We start from the raw sequence: 23,251 nt of genomic DNA, 5'->3' as shown, positions 1-23,251 counted from the left end.
AGTAGGTGTTCAAGAATTTGGAAAAGAATCATGGTTAGGACTGATCTAAATGTTAATGTAAGCATAACCACAAAACCTGAAGCTAAAGAGTCAATTCAACTTATATTATTTAAACATTTTCTGTACATGAACTCCTTTGCCTCTCAGGAAACAAGTTCAGTTTCTCCCCTCCAGAGCATCAAGTTGTAAGGGAAACAGATCAAGAAGCAACGGACTGAAGAAAATGTGTCAGAGTCAAGATACGATAAATGATAAGTAAAAGGATATCAGTTACACATCAGACTACTTATGATACTTCTATAAGACATCATGTCCAACTTCAACAACTACTGTTTAAAAACTTCTTAAATGCGATAGTGCCATCTTCAATTGAAAACAATTCTTTCAGTCACATATGTGAAAGAGCAGTGATGCTAGGCAGTGCATCCTGTGCACAAAATACAGCTGGGAAATTACCTCTATACTGAATCCATAACTTCTTTTGCTACATGCATGTCAAAAAATCAGCATAAAGTCCATCATGTTATAGTACAGATTAATTTCTCTTTGATTAACATTATAAAATGTAAGAACAAGGACAAATTAGGAGGTGTAAAATCACTCTGATGACCATAAAACTCAGAATTAATTATTTAAAAGAAAATCAGAAAGCTTTCAGCTTAGATAAATATTCTAACTGGTGATATTGACACAACAAAGCTAGAATTACAACAACTGGATGCATAAGGCAGCTCTAGAGCTAAAATAACATCATAGCTCAAATACAGAAGACAGAAGGGTATTTATTTGAAGTCTTGTTACATATTTGTACCATCTTTAATGGAGGTCATCAGACCTTTAATATACATAGGTTAATTACTTTGGTAATACCTCAAGCCCACATTAAATTATGGTTGACATATTTTGAGTTTGCTTTACTACGCACTTAACTGAACATTTCTCTTCATAACCAGCTGTAATGAACCCAGAAATTCAGTAGCACTGGAAATCCAAGCCAAACTCCAGGAGTCCAGGAAGGAGTCAATTTCAAATGAATTAAGCTTTTTCTTTCCCTTTTTTTGTTCCCCCTCCTGTAATTTTAGTCAAATTACACAGAAATTAAAATGTATAAAAATACCATTAGATAACATCCCAATTCAGTGTTCAAGAAACCACAAAGCCTCGCTTATGAAATAAAACACAAAGCATTTCAAAATGTTTTACAGACGATAATAATTATGGAAAAGTAACAATAGAAACTGTATAGAGGCACATCATTTAGGTAGGACTTTGTTTTGGGAAAAAAAGAAATCATTCATTTCTATTCAATGAGGATTATTTTTTCTTACAGCCTTTTCAGCACACTATAAATTTAAAGGAAATCTGCTCAGGCCATGAGCACTGAATTTGATTCTCTCCTGACGCTTTGCATTTATATTCTGAGGCAGCAGAGTTGCCTGGTGACAGCCTCTTCACTTCAACAACAGCTGGCAAGCACTCCTTGTCCTAAGAAATAGTTAACTAATATTTCATACTACAATTTCCACGTGGTGATATGGAAGTGCCAGCACCACCCAGGGCAGAATTTACAAGTTACAATTTTTCTTAACTCTCAGAAGCAATAAAGGAAGTAAAATAAACAGACCATCACACATAGCTGGCACACAACAAACAAATCCAGCTAGTGCATCGTCAAGAGTTCAGTACAAGACACAAGTAGTGATTGTGTAAATCTGTCAGTTTAGCTTATGTTCCTCAGAATGCAAATTCTCAAGTTATGCAAGATAAGACCAAAACAACTGGAGTTTTGACATTTTTACAAGAAACAATCTTCCTCTTTAATAGTTAAAGGCGTGTATTTCAACATTGCTTAAGCACGTTGATCTACTTTCACAAGATTGTTTTTGCTGAATGGTCAAGCATACATAGGCCCAAAATGTATTTATTCATGTCAGCTGCTTAAAGCAAAAATATAAGATTTACATTTGTAAAGTGACAGTTTATAGCCAAAGTGATTCATACATAACAATGGCATGTTAATAAGCACTGTCATTCAATTAATTTTAAGATAAATTTTTGCATAATGTCACATTTCCTACTTTCCTGTGTCAGCCAGCTGATTTTTAATTCTCTCTGTTGCTTTGAAGAAGGCCGAAAATAACATTTTAATGCAATATTGCTTTTTAGGAATACTGTATTAAAAGAAACATACATAAAACCACAACATGGCCATCGCAATCAATCAACTACATTACAAAAAGCTTAAAGATTTTATTAATGAAAACAAACTGCATTTTCCTATGTACTTCCAGACCCTTCATTACCATAAAATTGTTTATAAACCTTAAAACATTTTCCAAACTGCATTATTTTCACCACATATTACAGAACACTTCTGCCATCATAAATTCTGATAGACACATTATTAGTCAAATACCACCTACCAGCACCGTATAAATATATTCACTGCCATACAGACCATCACATTTCAGATTTAATCTGAACCAACTGAAAAGGCACTGGGAACAAATGTGTTCTAGCCAACCATAAGCTCTTGAAGTGTTGTAATACAAAACAAACAAAAAAAATCCACAGTAAACCACAACTCAGCAGCAGTTGCATAATTGCCTAAACTACACAGAGAGTACCTTCTTTGTTAAACACGCAACAGTGAATACTGATTTCTAAGCCTCAAGCTATGTAACTCTACAATGCCTAAAACTCTGACCTTACTTTCATACTTTCAATATTGATAGTATCAAACCAGTTTCAGTTTCAAAGTTACCACGTGTTACTTCAGTAGAACACCTGCGCCCAATGACTCTGTTATGTTTTACTGATCTGCACAAATACCTTCTCTTATGGGAACCTCCTTGAAAAGCAATATAAGATCATATATAAAAGCTCTTCAAAACCATCCTGGGTTTTGAGAGCTTCAAAATTTCCATAATTACATTTCTGTTTATTTCAGAATGCTTCAGTTACTCCAATGGCATTGAAAAGATTCTGTCAGCAATGAAATTGTGCCACTAAAAAGTGGCAGAACATAATTTTTCAGGATAGATTTTTATGAAGAGCAATAATAGTATGGTTGTGGTTTCTACAAGAGTGTACATTCCCTTAGAGAGTCATGCTTAATCTTGTTACAATTACTGAAATCTAAATGACTTCAATTTTAAGGCAAGCAAGTCCACATATAAAAGTAGCAATAATCATCTTGTTTATACACTTAAGAACATAATCTCGTGCTCCTCAGTACTTAATTTCACATTTTTGTTTCAGCTTCAACTGCATAACACTCCTATCTCTACTGATCAGCCATATTAGCACTCTTCATTCTAACAAAATGTTAATGAAAACTTGTAAGGGCCAGTAAACTGAAAAAGAGTTAAAAAACAGACTGGTCACAATGTGCATCAACAACAGGTACAGAACTGTATGTTGTGAAAGCCTACAAGCTAGAGCATTACACGAAAGGCTGTAAAAACAGGAAAAGCATTCAATACACTCTTATGAAAAACTTTCCGTAGAGTCAGGTGGGTTAATGATGGATGTTGAGCTTCTTGAACAGCATTCAAAATTTGGTGAAAAGGGTTGTATGGGAAGAGGTCGTGATTTGGAAAAACAGAAAAACACACCTCATCTACCTATTGACCAGAGGATAAAAGAAAAAAAGAAACTAAAAATGACTTCCCTCTTTTAGAGCAAAACTTCATAGAAGACAGCATCAAGCACTGGAGGACTGTGGGTATATGCACGCTTGCAGTATTGACATACTTTGCATGAGCAATGCTTACAGCAACTATTAACAGAGCTCACCTTATGCAGTGTGTGATGCTATGAGAAAAGACGGTTTCTAAGAAAGGAAGTTTAGCACATTTAAAGCAGTACCAACAGCTGAAAGAGTTATTTGTTTTTATGTAAAGAGGAGCTTGCTGATATTCAGTATAACTAGACAGGAAACCTACCATATACCCCTAAAAAAATGTAGAATATTTTCATTACTGGAGAAAATGAAAGGCTATCAAAAGAATGCTTAACTGCAAAACAGAAGCGTGCAGTGAATCTGTAAAGATACTGGACACTTCCACGACACATGCTAGCACATATCCAGCCACCTACATACTGCTCTCTAGTTTTGAGGTCAAACATTCCATAGATCACATTATACTCATTTAATAACCAGCCCTGAAAATCAGGTACGTATAAAATTACCAATTTCATTTATTTCCCTTATCACAACCCTGGTCAGATGTATTATATAAGAAAATCACATTTTAAGACTTTTTCAATAACTGCCAATTCTTCACAATCTGCCCTTAGCAGCTCCACTGAAAATATCTTTCTTCTTCATTATGAATTTCAAAGGAAACCTAAAAATGTAACTTTAAACCCCTTCCACATTTTTGTCCCTACAGGTTTATCTACAAGGCAGCAAAGTGCATGCAGATGCCACTGACTTCCATTGTGCCACCACACAAATCTATTGAGCGTGACCAAGGAAAAGAGAAGTGTAACTTGTGAGTACAGGAGGCAGCACCACCAGATTCTCCCCTATCTGCACATCATAACTGATTTGGAGAAACAAACAGTATTACACAGGACAGGATGGAAAGATGTGCCCTGTAGACAAAAAGTCCTCAGATACAACTTCTCAGAATAACTCAGCTGATGGAGAATGTAAGAATGTTCAGAGACATTTTTCACAGCACTTGGTAGAAAAAACACTGAGTGGAAGCCTTGCATTATTGCACACAACTGAACATTTAGCATGATAAGCAGAAAATGAGGAGGAGATTTTAAACAAATATTAAAATCGAGAAGTAAGCTGAAAACCACTGCAATATGCCCAATAGAGACAGCAGCTATTAACAGACAAACACACCTAAAATAAGAGTATATAGTCTTTTCTCATTACCTCAGACCACACCTAATCAGTCTTGCAAGCTCCTCACATCCTTGCTGCTACTTTTGCATTGTAATCAAGGGACTTCAGTCTGCTGATTGAAGAGAATCAACAGGTCACTTCTGAGAATTCTCAGTCCCATCAAACTGCTATTTGTCCTATATTTCATCAGTCATTACAGAGTAGAGAGCAATATTTCCAGTATATTCCTTCTTGAATAGTAAACATACGTATCAGTAATTGCAATATCACAATTGCTTCACACCATTATTCCATAGTGGCTCTACTCCCCATTTCTTAAATGATATTTTTACTACAAACATATATGCTTAATTTTTAAAAAGGAAAGATTAAATAAAAAGCTACACACACAAGCACAACTCCTCTTAAAAAGGCTCAAAACACTGTATTTACATCTACTAGTATTCACCTTATTACTACAACCTTTATAACTGAGCTCAAGTTTGCTTCGAACAAAGCAGGGTTCTCAGCAACACAAGCACAAGAAAAAGCCCTGCATACAGTTAGTCTACAAAGAATTAACTGGATTAATTAGCAAGGGATTTGAGAAGCAGCTTGGAGCTAGAAAACCAAAACACTAAATTGTTTAAATACTTTGGCAATGGATCAAGGTTTCTAGGCAGCCCTATGCTCCATTCTCTCCTTATTTTTTTTTCTTTTCTTTTCCTTTTTTTTAATTTTCCTCGGTGTTTTAACACATTTAACCTGACAAGGTACTTTTTCATGAGATATGAATGACACTGTCAAAATACTCAAAAAGAAGATGTGAATTAAAAAATGCCACAAGCTGTTAGCAATTCTGCCAACATATATGAGCCCAGGCAACACTAATTAAAAATCAATAGCTTGGGACATAAATAGCTCTTATCTCTGTTATACTATATCTCTAACATAATTCTTTCATAAAGAAAAAAGCCAATGTCTTTGCTATTATACTGACTGAATTGACCACAACAAAGCAACGAAATATGGCAAAAATGCTGAGCAAAGAAACACATAAGAGAGAGGGAGGACAGGAGTATGAATGAATGGAATGTTCCAACCTTGCACCATCATTAACACATAACTGGTTGGAAACAGCCACTCCACCAATATCTGAGAGTAAGTTACCAGGAAGAACACACCAGGTTTTCACTGCTAATACAATTCTATACAGAAATCCTGTATGCCAAGGAAATAATAGCACATTTCTCTGCTAGCTAGACCTTATTAACCATTTTTTTTTTTTGTTTTTTTGTTATATTTCTCAACTAAAGAATAAATTACTGCGCATTCTCTGATAATTACAAAATAAGGGTGAGAAAAAAAGAGAGACAGCAAATAGCATTCAGTCTCTTCTTCTGTAATAATACAACGTTCAAATTAACATCAGAAGGTACCTAAGCTAGAAGACATAAACTAAGCTGGGAGTTTAGGCCACCACTTTTGAAAGCTGTTTTCAAGCATCTGGCTTAAGGAGACTTGAAAGAATTAAACCTGTTTTCTGATAAGAGACCATCTCAGATGCATCAAACTGGTGCATGCTTTGGGTCAGCCATACATAATTATGCAAATTTAGACTTCTGAACTGTTTCTACAGAGTAAACAAAAATCAAACCAAAACAGAAAGGTTAGATTTAGTTTTACGTTTCATCTAGTGAATCGTGAACTATTCAATTAGTTACTGATGATGGAAATATCATAGACCTCCATACTTGTCTAAATGAAGAATGGCATTAACCAGGCAAAAAACAATTTAGCAAAATATTGCCTTGAGTATAAAATAAAAAGGAAAAAAAAAAATATGTAAGACCTAAATACATATTGGTCAAGAAAATAAAACTTATGAGATGCCCATACAAAAAAAACAGTGGAAAAGCAGATAATATAACTGTAGCACTCCTAACACAAAGTTTACAGGACCACAAGACAAACATGATCTCTCAGGAACAGCTTATTGAAGCTATCTGTATGAAAGAGCAGTAATGCTCAGCTACAGAAGACAGGTTTGCTATACCTGCAGATGAACAGCAACACCACACACTTGGTAATGCTACAGTGGGCAGACAGCCACTCAGGAATTAACGTCTGGAACACATTAAGAAGTTGGGTTTATTAGAAAGCACTAAAAATGAGCCACATCTCCATTGGAGATAAAATTTTCAGAAATAAAGATCTGAGATACTAACATAAGGTGCATTAAAAAGAACGTGTCCAGCAGGTCGAGGGAGGTGATCCTCCCCCTTTACTCTGCCCTGGTAAGGCCTCATCTGGAGTACTGGGTCCAGTTCTGGGCTCCGCAGTACAAAAAAGACAGGGACCTCTTGGAAAGAGTCCAGCGGAGGGCCACAAAGATGGTGAAGGGACTGGAGCATCTCCCCTATGAAGAAACTGGATCTGTTTAGCCTTGAGAAAAGACAGCTGAGAGGGGATCTAATCCAGGTTTATAAATATCTGAGGTGTGGGGGCCTTAGTGGCGAGGCCAGTCTCTTCAGTGGTACATGGAGACAGGACAAGGGGAAATGGACATAAGCTGGAACATAGGAAGTTCTGCACGAACGCGTGCAAGCACTTCTTTACAGTGAGGGTGACAGAGCACTGGAACAGGCTGCCCAGGGGGTTGTGGAGTCTCCTTCTCTGGAGATATTCAAGTCCTGCTTGGACGTCTACCTGTGTGACCTGGTGTAGGGAACCTGTTTTGACAGGGGGGTTGGACTCTATCTCTAGAGGTCCCTTCCAACCCCTACAATTCTGTGATTCTGTAACATACACGTCAGACTCCACCTTAGTAAAATTACATGCCAAACAGAAACATAATGATAGGAATAATCAGATTAAATAAAAATGTATTTCCATTATGGCAATACAGTCATGAAATATGAGCCTTTCAAATCTTAAATGACAACACTAAGTCAATTGGATTTTAACTTCTATTAGATGAGTTTGGGGACATTCCTTTTTTTTTTTTCTCCTCCCACTCCCTCGCTACAACTCCACTTTAAAGACAATGTAGTTTAATGACCAGAGTGCAGCCCAAAAAAATCAAAGATCCCATTCACAATTTGCAGACACCAGGTGTGAAGACAGTAAAAAAGACAACCTCAACTGTCCACAAGAGCTTCCAGACTGTCCTACTTTCCAATGAGCTACAGTCAGAACCACACGCATACACGGGGCAATGGTGTCTAAGGGGGAAGAAAGGGGAGCAGAAATAGGAAGTTAATGCAGTACTGTTATACTCCACTTGGAAGGAGGTGGGTTTGTTTGTTTATTTAATTATTAATATTAGAACACAGAACCAGAGCTCATACTGTCCCCCTAAATTGAAAGACTGAAATTCCAGAGTTCCTCCAATAATGCTTCATCACAACATAAAAATACAAACCATTACTTCATTAACATTTCAATCACCTACTACATTGAAGGCTCAGGAAAACAAAAATTCAGAAGTTTTGTTACATCACCCTTCTCACCATTCTATCATTACTAATAAAACTGGTTATAAGATGGAGAAGTAACTTGCAAACTCTTTCAAAGGACATGATTTACATTTTTCCTCTGCAATGATGAAAATATCCTCCTAACATGCTGAACACATGTTAGATATTAACTGAAGATACTTCTACTATACACGTTATATATCTCTATCTGTACATAAGGCAAAAAGCAGAAGATATCTTTATGTCTTGGGATTACTTTTAGTATTCTAACATTGTTTATAATACTGGTACAAATACTGCTACCAATAAAGAAACAAACATTAAAAAGGTGTCCTTTAAGCTTTCCTTTAAGGCATCCACCGTAATGGCATAATTTGCTATGGACATCATTAAAATGTAAAGTTAATGAGGATTCAGCTGAAAACAGAAGAAATGTAACCTATTTTCAGGCAAAACTTCTAACGCTGCAATCAGAGGGAAAACCTCTTTGATGTCTCTTTGTCTCTTCTCATTAATTTTCTTTTCGTTAAAAAAAAAAAAAACAAAGGCTGTTTAAACTAAAAAACGCATAGAAGTTTAAACATGGCAATTATAGTCAAGCTGCAATGAGGTCGTTAGGTTTTTAAAACTTTGAGATAAACAAAATATGAATGTATGACTATTTTAAAAACAATATCAATACTCAGTTTTAATTGTTCATTTGAATCCACTGTATTCTAAGGGTTAAGTCTTTACATACAGAATTGATTCAGGATGGTTTACTGAAGGACCTAATCCCATATCCAGGGTAAAGTAAACAATCAAGAAATATACCAAAAATGAAGAGCACTATAACTGCTGCATTACTAGATATCACATTGGTATTTTAGAAGTAACAAAGCATACATCTTGCAGTCTCCAAGAGAGGCGGCAAACTGAGATTCTGCTACTTTTTACCTCTACTGTTTGTCAAAATATGAAGTATTGAACCACTAACTAACTCTATTTACTCACTAACTCGGATTTATTAATACTGCCTATGTATACACAAAGCTACACACTTCTGTTTTAGTATGTTAATTCTTTCCATCAGAAAATACTTCTAAAAGCTGTTCAGTTAAATAGCACTGACAGAATCCAAGACATACAGAAGCGCTATGTATTTTTAGTGAACAGTTAACTAGCAAACTTTCTGAAGCCATAATCAATATGATTTTTAATATTATTAATATATATATATATATTTGTATTTGATTTTATCAAAAACAAAGGTCAGATACAGAAAGCAAAAGCAAGAAACATGCAGGACAAACATTATCTTCAATGTATAATGACATCAATTACAACAGAGCAAGATAAACAGGTACCTATAGTATTTTTCCATCTACAAATATCATATTCAGATAAAATGAGGTAACTAATGTATTAGTCTGTGACAATTAGAAGTAAGAGTTTTAATGGATTTGTGGACATAGATAATAGATCTATAAACAATTATATGCCCTATATGATCTATTTTTGTTTAATAGACTACTAGAATTAAACCAAGTAAATGACCTACAGACAAGTATCACATAAAACGAGAATCAAATACTACCATAGATACAAGTGGAGAGCAGCTTCAGAATTCTTAGTAGAAGGAAAGCAGTCTCTTTGCTTATTGGTGAGGGTTGAGGTTTTTGTTGTTTAGGTTTTGTTTTTTAATGACATATTTTACCACCATTTGATCCTGCCCTTTACCACAGACTGGTTCTGGTCTGCTACCTCTTCAGTGTCAATTTCCATTCTGCTGTATCTCTTTCTCTTGTCCTATAATCTTTCCTTACTTGCCTGCACCACCCTACAGTCATTAACAAAAATATAAAGATCATGGTTTGAATAATATTAATTGAAATGTAAATCTTACAGATACATGAAGGATACCTGACTCTAATGCATAACTATATTGTGATACTCAATTAGCTGTTTTGTCTTCACAATTTAGTATCTGAATTTTTTTACTTACTTTTTAGAGCAATCATTTATTTAATTATGAGCCTTTGGAACAGAAGATCTCAAAAATAACTGAGTACCCTAGAGGTCAACTTGACATACCTGAAGAATTAATTATTTACTTCAGGGATAAAATTATATAAAACCCAATTCAAAAGAGGTAACATTGTTTATACTCCTAACTATGTAGATTCAACATATTTCTCATATTTTCTCTTTAAATGAAGTAAAGATGGGATTCAATAAATCCCAGTAGAATGCAAGGGGACTTGCTAGTTCAGTTCCCTTCAACAGAATATAAAATCACTGAATGAATTCAGTGTGTAGAAATACTGCTAAAAACACTCCCAACAAGGTTTTGTTTTGTTTCTTTTCTTTCCTTCTCTACACATGTAACAGCCAATGAAGTCTAGGACAGATCACGTATTTTGGCACAGTGAATATTATTTTGGCAATAGTTCTTCATTCCTGTTTTACTATGGTGCTCTTCCATCCAGATGATGATATTCATACAGGGTCCTACACAATTCTATGGTATTTGACTATCCGTGTCATGTATCCTTTGTTTTTACTAGTTTATCTTTCAAGTTAGAAAACATTATTTTCCATGTGGCCAGTAACAAAAGTTTAGAAAAATTACAAGCAACTAAGCAGGGGACAGAGGAGTGTGCACATCAGTCTCCTATGGAAGTACAAATAAATAAACAGTTCAGATTATATCCCATTCTGGATAACAGATTGCCATTATCAATTGTTTATTCTCAATCCTCTACCTGAGATTATCATCCTTAATCTCTTGTTCAGCTTTCTTGGTTCCTGTTTCAACTTCTGTGAAATAAGTTTTATCAGAAACAGCGCATAAAGGTGTAAAGCATGTAAAAGTTTTCTTTCCCCCCCAACAGACTGACCAGAAAAATAAAGGGCCACAGCAGGGCCCACTCTTTACTCATCAGCCACAAGTCAGGAGCACCCCATGGCATTCCTTCCTCCCTCCCCAATGAGAAAATTCAGCAGAGAGCAGGTAATGTACCTTTATCATGGACAAAGTGTATGTTAGCATATTAACTGAATATGATGCAGCGATTAAACCATCTTACCACTATTGTTCACAAACACTGCTATAGGGAAGTGAACCACACGCTGACCCTTAACTATGAATCAGTGCACAATAGCATTTTATACAGAAAACTGTGCTATTCTCTGATAGCACAAAAGATCAGAGCTTTTGTTTGTTTGTGTTCTTTAACATACAACCATGGCTGAACCAAAAAGTAGTCTTGGATTGAAAAAAGAACCATCACATTAAAGAGGAGCAGGTCAGTAGTGCCTAGAGCACTCAAAAAGAATAAGTAACAATAATGGACCTGGATCATCTCTGCTTCACCGAATTTACTTCCCTTGTCTGTTAAACTCATTCTCTGGGTAGAATTACTGGCCCATGTATCAGCAGACTAAGTGTGGACACTGCTTACAACATCAGTAGGAAAAAAAAAGTCCCTACTCTTAACCTACAGGGAGTCTTCTTTAAAGTCATTATTTCTTATTTCTTTTCCATCTGAATGACACTCTAATTAAAGTCTTTGTTCTGCACAAGTTACAGAAACATCTATACTGAGATTAACAGCTGATTTCAGATGCACTAAGCAGAAGTTAACACTCCTTAATGAGATTACCTGTTGTGATTAAATAAGGACAAACAAAAACAAACCACCTTGGAAATTTCTGTGACTGAGTATGAACTATAGTTAAAATTACTCCTTTAATTTAAGTCAACACCTCCATAACAACAACTTTTTGACTCTATTCAACGTATAATCTGTTTGCAGTTATTGGGATAACAGCTTTACTCTTAAAGGAGCACATTAACAGAGTTAATTGCAACAAGCACTGTGTCAAATTCTTAAATACTTCAAATGCTGAAATATCGAATGCTTCAGTAGCATTTGGTATCTAAATTGAAACTCACAAGAACTCTTTAAAAAGAACCACTCGAAGTTCTCTATAAATTCAAGGAAAATGCAAATACAGCCAGTGAATGAAAATTTTTTGTTAAAACCATTTCAAAAAAGCTCCCTAAAAAAGTTTCAGTTTAGCAGTTAATTTCAACCTGCAGTTAAAAAGGCACTAGCTGTCAGTCAGTTTTCTCACCCAACTCTATCATGAAAAGAAAAACTGACAGATCACAGGAGCTCGCCTTTGTAAACCAATTCAGGAACTTTCATGCTTCTTATTTGTTAGGTTAAAGGTTAAATTGCTGACCTCTGCCCTCCTGCTTAGCAGCCTTTCCCTTTTTCTGTAAAGCTTTATTTTGGGGCTGTATTTACATGGATTAGTCTCTTTTCACGCTAAGAAGGAATCTGTTCACAGCCAAAGCCTTAGTTCTGGTTGTACAAAAAGCAGTCACAATTATTCAGCAGCAGACAATGACCATATTGTGGATTTACAAAAAAACCACCTCAGCCATGGCCAGCTCTGTCCTTGCTGCACAAAACAATAGAAGAAAAATCTTATCAAGCATTCAAGAGAAAGCAAACAAAGCAGGCCCACTGTGAACTTGATGAAGATGTCAAGCTCCTTTAAAAAAAATATAAATCAACAAAAGAGTTTAAAGTCTTGTGAGTAAGACTTTCTGTGCAGAATTTTTCTCTCTAGTTAAACAGTGCCAGCAGCACCAATATAGCACAGACTAGTAAATACTTGAAATAGAAAAGACTGTAGACAGAAGCAGTTAAAGCACAATGCTAAAAGAACAGATCTCTTCCCACAAAGTAAATTAGAGAAATGGAAGAACATTCGTGATTATAGTTAGCTTTTTGCTTTTTATTACAAACAGCAATATGAGCTAAGAACATACCTCAGAAATGTTTCAAGTAAAATGTATGAAGACTTGCAGTATGACAAATTCTAAGATGTTTTATAAAGTGAATTGAGTTACATATTTGATTTATACTGTAGAACTCAAATTGGGAACTGCTTTTGAACAAAATAGTTCAGACAGTTCTACTTACTTGATCTGGTTACTCCAGTCTTAGTAAGTTCTTTGTGAATGTCTTTCACCTTGTTGGCACTTAGAAGTGATCAAGTGGAAACAGAAAAACGAAGTAGCAGCTTAGGAGAATCAGCATTTCCAAATGCTTAGATTTAGTTATTTTTCCATTCACATCAAACAAAGTTTGACACGGTACCATAAAAGCAGGACAGGAAAACTTGTGGTACCCAAATTACAGCAGATGTTCAACTCAAAGCCTTTTTACCAGAAAGGGGTACGTATTTTGCATTTCCCTTGTTACTTATTTAATGTAATGTTTTCCCCAATACATAACAGAAAGATTTCAAGCACAAAACGTTATCACTTTACAAAATCAAGGTTGCTCTAGAGGTGCATGGGTAAGATTTACAAACTTCTGAATTACTAGCTCTTAACCTTACTCAAGTAACTTAGTTTATGTTCAAGAAAATACACCAATTTTAGTAGGTACTGATGTATTACCTAAAATTACAACCTATAACAAAGAGAATAGGATAAGGGGCAGCAGTTGGTGCACTCCACAGAGGCAAAAGCCTGCTAGTTCTCTCTACCTGAAAAAGTCCTATCATGGAAACCACAGGGACAACTGTAGAACACTTTCAGAGCCCAAGTACATCATGATATCTCCCAGTAGAGTGAAGGACTTCGATAAATTTCAGTTATAACATTTGTGATCTACCGAGGGGGAGGGGAGAAGAGGGAAGAGCTATTACCACACTAGGCTAGAACATGAAAAGTAAAGAAGGAAGTACTTAAACTACTCACAAGCTTCTAGTAGGAACAAGATTAGTAGTACATGCTACTCTCCGAGCCAATTCAAATGCAAATTCCATCCTTTCTCTCAAACAATGATAAACTCCCTCGGAGTTAATAGTTTCCTTCTAAGACTCATCTCCCTTTTCAACTTAGTGGTATGTTTTCAAGAAAAGAAAGAAGCACATGGTGAGTCTACAGCAAGACCTTTTAAATTCTGTCATAAAAGAAGTTGTATAAACTACATTTCCTTTACTAATCCAGTGAACATTTGTTAAACTCTAACACACTTATACTGTGTCCACGCTATCACATTTAGGCTTCTAACTTAACATGATTTAAAAAGAAAAAAAAAAAGAAAGAAATCCTTTAGCTGTACTAGACCATTTCAGCTTTTTCCTTGAACACACAGCAAGAATTTATGCTACACTCACAAAAAGATGAAAGATGAGGTCCTTGGAGAGAAAGGCCTTTTGGCACACTACATGGCAAAGCTACAGCTTTGACACACTTTTATAAAGTCTGCTTTGGCGAGAACACAAAAACCCTATACAAAAGCATGCTATGTCCTCCCAGATAGGGGTTGTGGGGGGAGTGCCTTTCTCTTATGAGCATTTACTTTCAAATTTTCATACTTTAGAGACTATTCTGATCTGTTACTTTAGACTAACAAATTCTTTTTCTGCACCAACAGTTTGACAGTTATGTTCCAATTCTCCTTACAGCCCATTCAAACAAGAGAGAACCTTTGGCTCAGGTCCAGCAAAATCCTCAAATTTGTCACACATTTCTGATGAATCATGTGCACCAGTTTTAAGATCATAAAGTGCTTTGAGGAGTGAAAGCAAGTAGTTAGTACAGTTTTGGTTTCTTTAGATGGGTATTTAAACCAAAGCTGCTATTCATTTCTTTCTACTAGTGCATCTCGAAAGTTTGGTGAAAAAAAGTATTTTAGCGGAGGTTCAAAAATAACAAATGCAGTTCCAGAGTAACACAGCCATAAGCACACACTATGTCAAAAGTACAGAATAATACTGAATAACCAGAAGTCCAGCAACTATGATTTATAACAGAAACAATTAAAGTTCCTTGTAGTTTACATCAATGTCTCTGAATTTTTAATATTACAAGATGTCAAGACAAAAACATAAATGAGATGTCAGGACTTCATAATCTCATGGAATGCATTCTTCCTTCCTTTACATGAGATTTAAAACAGGAGAAGAAAATCAGTTAAAGAATAGCATTTCATACAAAGCATCTATTTTGCTCTTAACTTATGCACTGAATAAAATAATTCTTAAGAATAAAAGAAGACCAAAGATAAAGGTCCCATTGTGAAAACTCAGTAAAAGTTACGACTGAAATAAGTAAGAAAAGACTACATGTATCCAGACAAGATCATCTACAAATGCATAAAATGCAAGATCACCAGCATAACTTCAAGATACAACTTAATTAGGAAAACTGTAATATACTGAAGAATTCATGCACCAGAAATACAAAAATTACCAATGCTGAGCACAGATATTTAATTATTTCTAAACAATTCAGAGGGGAAAAGGCCAGAGAGCCTACAGCTGAGCTGACCCAGCAATCATTCCTTTCTCATTTCACACACTACATTGTGCTTTGGCAGAGCTCTGTCCAGACTCAAAGAAAACCATTTGCGATTTATCAGCTTTCATGATTTTGACGAAGTTCTTTCCATGCCTTTACTAGGAGTAGAAAGCACCTCCTGCGTGTTCTGGAACTTACATTTCTAGAAATCGAATCGTATGACAATTCAAACTGGAAGGGACCTCAGGTCTTGAGTCCAACCTTTTGCTCAAAGCAGGGTCAGATGCAAGGTCAGGTTCAAGCCGTTACACAGTCAAGCCTTTAAAATCGCAAAGGATGGAGACTGCATAACCTGCCTCAGTGTTCAACACTTTGCTGCACATATGGTGAACGTGTTTCTCCTGATATCCATTTAGAACATCTTATTTCAATCTATGTAATTGCCTCTTGTCCTCCTGCAACGCACTAGCATGAGAGCCTGTCACCTTGACAAACATCTCGTAGGCATGGAAGGCTGCTGCACAGGTCTCCTGAAGTCTTCTCCAAGCCAAACAAATCCTGCACTCTCAACCTCTCCATGCAAATGCTCCAGCTCACCCGCCATCTTTGCGGCCCTCCAGGAACACATTCCGGGTTATCAATATCTTTCCCGAAGCCCAGGACAGATCTTTCTTCTTTTAACAGTCACCTGCCTTGGAAACTGATGGAATTTTCTACGTGGTAGACAACACATAATGCTCTCAACCATTTGGAAAGGTTTTGACTATGAAAATATTTAACGTAAGATTGTTAAGTATTATACAAGCAATGAAGCTACTCGAATTTACAATTGTCTGCTAGAAGTTAATAACAGGTGTCAATATTTCCCATACCTGCAAGAAGCAAATGAACCATGAAATATATTAAAGCTTTTAATTGCATGTGATATTTAACAGTCACATGAAAAATATCCTTTCCTACACAAACTTTTTTCTACAGCTTTGGAGCAATCCATTCTCCTTAAAAGTATATTAGAAAAATTGATGTAAGAATTAAATGCGCTTTAAGTGATCAATACTATTATCACACCAGACATAAATTTCAAAATCAGTTATCTTAGTTAATTTCAGAATCCATGACATAGGAAGAAAGGTTTTTAAACATGCCTGACAATTTGCTCCTTATACATTTTTTATGTTTTGCATTTCTAAATAGTAATTGTTCCTCATCATTTAATATACATTCCTCTGACTCCAGTAAAATACAGATATAAACTCTAGGTTTTCCAGCATAGAATAGCTAACCAATGAAGAAGGGAAGACTGCAGACTCAAACAACAAACACTGATGGGAACAGAAGAACAAAATATTTGGAGATACACTGATCTAAAACTTCTGAGAGTAAAGGGCATATTTTAAATGTTTTCTAAGAATGTGGGAAAAATGCTTAAAGATTATTCAGAAAATTAATTAACTTCAGATATGTAAACTATTTTTTACACAGTAAAAGCAACTATTACCGACAATTTTGCACTTACAAGTGAATAGAACAAACTTAAAAACACAACTGAAACTCCTACAGAATCAGTTGGTTTATAGAACAAGACATATACTAAATTCTCCAATTAAAAACCTGTAAAGTAGTTTCAGTGCTTTTTAACCCACCTTCCCACAGCAGGGAATTAATCCCTCCAGGGGGATGCAAACACACTTCAAAGAGAAGATTATACCCAGACACTAGTACTGTACAATGTAATGTTTACGGTCAGATTTGTTCAGATTTTCTGGCACTAGAATCCAGGTCAGATGTGCAGAAACAAAGATTAGTTATTAAAAGGGCTCCTGCAGTTACATCTAATAGTTGTGACGGTGTACAACAGTAGAACATGCCAAAACTGTATTCCAGTTACAACTCTACGGAGGTTTTGGCACTACAGGAAAAAGTTGCAGCAATTCTACTTTCACAGATAGTTACAATCTTTATCCACAGACAGAGAAGGAGGTAAGTGGTTTTCAGGTCAGTGAAAGATCAAAATCCTTTCTACTGATATGTTGTACCATATGCACAAGACACAAGATTCATTTAAAAAAATAAAAATAAAAATGTACATTATTACTTCAATATAAGTTGTCTAGTCTTGTTCGACATCTCTCCTTCCCATAATAACATAGAAACTGATATCACAAAACAACATCTTGAAATAAGTTCTGGCTATAGGAATTTCAACTTGATTTTATCTACTTCAACAGTTGCACAAAGAAAAAAGTTATAATCAAACATTTGCAAATATACTTACATGCTGGTTTCAGCTGCTATGGGACTCCTCTAGCATAAACATGAATCTTTCTCAGAAATTTTGAGTATGAACACAGAACACTTGTGAGTACATAAGAAACAGTAAGGAAATCAAATTTCATAGCAAGGTATTTGGAGTATGTTTTGGTTTAAACTTCACCGTTCCTTATGTGAGCAGCAAATACAAACCTGAAAACACATTTATTTCTTCAACTCAGTGAAATAAGAGTTATTTATGTTTTAAAAGACAAGAAATGCTGAAACCTCCACAAACAAGGACAGACTCTCATTATTAATTCCAACTGTAGAAGATTCTGTTTGCAGAACCAGTAAGACATCTTTAAATCCAAAACAGCATAATATTGAATATATCTTATTATTTTACACTGCATTGTTCTTAAGAATAGTTTTTGCCATGAAATAGAAATACAGTGTAAAACATTACCTTTCCCAATGCAGCTGACGCCTGAATAAGTTACTTCTGCATACACTTCAAAGGTAGTTTCCGGATTTTGTCTGAAAGGAAAAAAAACATGATTTTTAATTACTTGATCTAAAAGGGTTCGAGGAATGTACACGTTACTATGACAAATCAATAAAAATGGTTATCTTATTTCATGACCCGATGATCTCAGATTTTTCAGCCTTACAGGTATGCAACAGGTGTGTACTGAGTTCAGGTTAGTTGGCAAAAATAGCATCTAAGTCAGTTCTACTAGGAAAGTACAATTAAATCAAAACCAACAGAGATCAAGCACAGATCCTTTCTGTCATTTCAATTATTTTGACTAGATACTACAGTGTCACAGAGCTGTCATTCAGAAACACTGCCAAAAAAAAAAAAACAAAAAAAAAAACACCCTTTTTGTAACATCTATTCTAATTCTTGGCCATACTATTAAGTTTGATTACATATCCAGCTTGCTAAAGTAAAGAAAGAAAACAAACTCATCTTACTCAGCATCTCAAGCCAAAAACATTAACATGTCAAGAAGCTGAGCCCATTCTTCAGGGAATTTATATTATCTTCACCCTACTTCAACAGCAAAATTGATTAGAAAACAAACAAACAAAACATTTCTACTCATGCCACAGTCCCAGTTAGCGGAACTGAAGTGGCACTAAGCCAAGCCCTACACCTATCTGAATTAATAGAAAACCTGCCACTGGTTTCAGTAGCACAGGATCACACTCTACAGTTTCACAGAGCACCTTTCAACAGCAACAGTATTCTTTACAATTCAATTTATTTTATTTTCAACAGTTCCCATCTGATCTGCATGTAGTAACCATTCTTCAGAAAAATACATTGGTAAGTTACAAGAAAACTAAAACCAACAAATAATTGTTACTTTGCATTATGAATAAACCCGCATAATTCTCTTTGTGCAATGCAGAGGTGCTGCAGCACATCATCTGCTTCAGCTATTGAGACTCTTAGCTACATTCCTACAATCATGGCACAGGATGACTACACAATAAGGCATCTACTTAACATCAGAGAAGAATTTTCCCTTAAAATATACTGCTGTGCAGTCCTACCATACCATACTTGTTCACATCTATTTTTAGTGCTAAGTTCTCTCTATTAAATTTTATAGATTTCAAATACTTTTACAACTAATAGATAAAATAACAAATATCTTTTTATATTAAATTAGAGTCTATGTTTAAATTCTTTAATGAAAATACTTCTTCATGCAGCTGGAAAGGGCACATACTATATAACGAAACTTTCAGACCAAAAGACTTTAAATTTTATATTTAATATCCCGTGACAAACATCCACTTATTTCTACAAACAGTTAACTTAAAGTTACTTTGCCAAGTTAGAAACTTGGTATTAAAGACTGCATTCAACAAGCTAACACCTCAGTATGAGAATGAAGCCATTGTCAAATTCTTAATACTTTATTACTTTTCTGTCAAATTAAGGAAACAACTCACTGTGAGACTTCGTACACTTTGCAAATAGAGCATAAACATGCATCACAATATGTATATTTTGCAGATCCTCTTTATGATTGTTAGACTCCTCTGCAGACATCTAATGCCATGCATGTATAGTACTGAAATCTTATCACTGACAGTTTCCAAAGCATTATGGACCTCAAAACTCACACGTGGTTTTCCCCTCCAGGTAATGCTTAAAGAGCCACGGTCCGTTATCAAGAGAACAACACAGATGTGATTAAAAACATTAATACATAGAACACATACATAAATACACTATTTATTTGATAACTGAATAATCAGGAAAGCGCAGTTTCTTAATGGACAGTAATTTAGTTCTATGAGAAAAGATTACTCCTGTGATAAACCTTACTTGTAGGAATTACTTCAAATCTATTTGATATAAAAACAGCTGTAGAGTATCACAGCAATCCATAGGAAATTCAATCTTAAATTGAGATATTTTTAAATTAAGCCTTATGCAACTGCTACAATCAAAATTATTTCTGTAACCAAAATGCAAGAGACTTATGAGCAATCAAATGAAAATTCTCTCCCAAGTTGTAGGTATGGAAGCGTGCATCTGACATACATAAAGCCACATTTTCTGAATGTGGCTGAATTCTCTCAGCACCATTTTCCCTACACACGGGAAAAATGCAATAGATCTTGTGACACAAAGAATCATTCACCTTTAAAAATAAAAAAATTAAAAAAGAGGTATAAGAGGAGTCAACACTATTCGGTTATCAGCAGTCTTGTAGCAAGATGGTCACCAAACTCTTCAAGAAAAATATACTAGAACAAGTCCATAGTTGCTAATACAATTCAGAAATCACTTTTCCAACCCTTATTATTTCCATATTTTAACTTTTTCTGCCTTGTATTCCATTCCCTAAGGAGATAATGTTACATCTCAGTACATAGCAAGCTTTATGGTAAAAGTCTCAGACAAGTGTTAGGGTTCTCTTCTTTCAGCAGCAAAACACAATTGCCTCTGAAATGGAGATTGGTAGTGATACATTTAAAATACATTTAATACTGAAGGCTACCAAGAAGCGATAGCAGCCGTGCTAAGCAGATTCCTATTTCAGTCAGCTTCTTTGGAACAGAGCACATTGCACACACTGTGTGCAACATGCTCCAACACAAGGCTCAGCCCAACAGCATAACCCAGCATCACCTTTTCTCACCTGTGGTACCACACCAGCCAAACGCTTACTGGATTTCTAGCAACGTCCTGATTGCTTTCACTTCATTTTGATGCAGATGCAGGTAACTTCCTCTAAGCAATCTTTCACTCTAATGATTCATTACTATAAATCCATCAAAAATATAACTGACACATATGCCTAGGTTTCATGCAGAGCAGGTCACGTGCCAGAAGTTTAACATCCCTCATAACTATCGAACTAGAGCAAGAAGTAAGAAACCTGACTACAGCATTTTTGGTAGGGTTTCAAAACTCCTCGGCATCAATCAAAATCCAAGAGAAGGCAAGCAAAGTTTGTGGATTTTATACATATACAGAGGAATCACGTTTTAAGTAAGCTGTGACCTTTTGGTTGATTTAAAACAAGATCATCGTAAAAAGTAACTTCAGACCATACTCTTTAAGTGACAGCTGCCAGGCCCACAGCTGCAAACTGCAGACAAAATCTTCTCTGCTGCCAAACTGGCAACACTTTTAGATTCTACCTTTACTTGAAATGTAACAAGGTTAATTCATTTTTCTGACCTTGATTTATTTATTTATTTATTGTAGCAACAGCTGAGAGCACACACTCCAAAGAAGTGCAAAAAGTATCCCCTCCCTCCGATAAAAAGAAACAAGTTTACTTCTGTAGCCAAACATTACCTCAGCACTGTCACTACAAGCACGTAGCAGCCATCTGAATCTGCTGGAAACACCAGCACACCTAAGTCCACCCAGCCTAGGAGCTTGGGAAATGGAAAGTAATAGGCAAACGATGTGTCCTCCAGTCTTACAATAAACAACAAAGGTAAAAAGTTAAAGCCCTCTGTTACCGTGAAGAACAAGGTGTTAAATGCCGCAAAGGAATTGCTCAGCAGCACCCATGGACACTGCTCCAGGAAATGCAGGCTGACTGGATGCCCCTTCTCAGTGCAACCATCAGCACACTGCTTGGCAATAGCGTTATCACACATCCAGCAGCCTCAGGCGAACAGAATTCACCTGGAACAGCACCATGGATGAACAGGGATCGGCAGCGCTTACCGATATGTCACAACCCCAGTTTATGAAAATGAAACAAGTACTGAGGGCACAGACCTGCGGGCCTGGCACATCAACCAGCTCCAGCACTTCTCGCCTTCTTCCCTCGAACTCCCTTGGCAGCACAGCTTAGAGGTGCCACAGCCAGGCTGCCCCTTTCCTTCAGGGCACTAACGCGGGCAATGAGGCTTTGATCACCCTCGACCCCACCGCGCCCCCAGAACAGATGTCACCAGTGCTGACACGTTCCCGTTCCAGCAGCACCGCTCCTCCTAAAGGCCTGCACTGACTAAATAAAAACACTGCCCCCGCGCCAGGCCCTGTTCGCTGCCGCCCATAGGGCCGGGCCGGGTGCCCGCGGGCAGGAATCGGCCCCGCTCCCCTCAGGGCCGCGCAGCTCCAGCCGCTCCGTACGGGCCCTCCCGCCGCTGCCCCCTCGTCCTCCTCGTCCCACGCCCGAGGCCTGTGGCCCGGCCCGGGGTCCCGCCCGCGCGGCCTCCACACGGAGCTGGAAGGAGGGCGGGGAAGTCCCCTTCTCACTCCAGAGCCCTCCCGCTTTCCTCAGGGCCTCGCGAGCGGGGCCGGGGGGCACTCACTTGATCCTGGATCCCATGGTCTCTGGGGGGCCGCATAGGCCCGAGCCAGAGAAAGCCAGGGGGAGGGGGGGGGGACCGAAGCTCGGCGGGCCGCGCTCTCTCCTCCACTCGCCCCCTCACTCCATCCCGGGCAGCGCCGCCGTCGCCCGAGCCGAGTCACGGCGCGGGGGCTGCCGGGAGCTGTAGTGCGGCGGGGCCGCGGGCGGAGCCATGGGCCGGGAGCCGGGCTGCCGCGCGCCCAGCGGCGGGAAGGGGCTGACGGGGTCAGCGCCCAACGGCCCCGCCCACACGGCGCACCTCGGGCGGGCGGAGCGGGGAGCGGCGCCGTACGTCAGGTGTGGGCCGGCTAATGAGCCGTACCTTCATCTCCTGGCTGCTCCTGTACCTCACGTCCCGGCGGTGGGAGCTGGTGGATCAGCCGCCCCCTGTGAGGGCCCAGGTGTGCCACAGCCTGACCCAGAGCTGTGGGGACTGATGCCCGCTGTAGGTGCGGGGTCAGGACCGTAAAGCCCTGCGAGGAGCCGAGCCGGCTCCATGGCGCTGTGCGTGGCAATA

The 23,251-nt window shown here is 37.4% G+C and overlaps 1 protein-coding gene across 31 annotated transcripts in view; it reads right to left on the bottom strand.

Moving 5' to 3' along the window:
• Nucleotides 1–22,854, bottom strand: part of DENND1A (DENN domain containing 1A) — a 176,974-nt gene extending 154,120 nt beyond the window's left edge. For 30 of the 31 annotated variants that reach the window (XR_014936214.1, XM_032448081.2, XM_032448087.2 and 27 more), the window contains exons 1-2: nucleotides 22,697–22,854; nucleotides 18,357–18,427 (exon numbers count right to left, since the gene is read on the bottom strand). Coding sequence is in view for 17 of the 31 variants with exons in the window: in XM_032448081.2 (XP_032303972.2) it covers nucleotides 18,357–18,427; nucleotides 22,697–22,713 (88 nt within the window). In the remaining 14 variants the exon portion in view is untranslated. Of the gene's footprint in view, nucleotides 1–18,356; nucleotides 18,428–22,157; nucleotides 22,213–22,696 lie in introns of those variants that run through there. The other variant, XM_032448082.2, reaches the window with a different exon arrangement.
• Nucleotides 22,855–23,251: the final 397 nt, after the last annotated feature.

This window comes from Coturnix japonica, chromosome 21, assembly GCF_054131305.1.
Source record: "Coturnix japonica strain WE chromosome 21, WE-NBRP24, whole genome shotgun sequence".
In the NCBI taxonomy this organism is placed as follows: Eukaryota; Metazoa; Chordata; class Aves; order Galliformes; family Phasianidae; genus Coturnix; species Coturnix japonica.
Note: the sequence above shows the minus strand (reverse complement) of the source record. Positions and strands in the feature narration are given on the sequence as shown.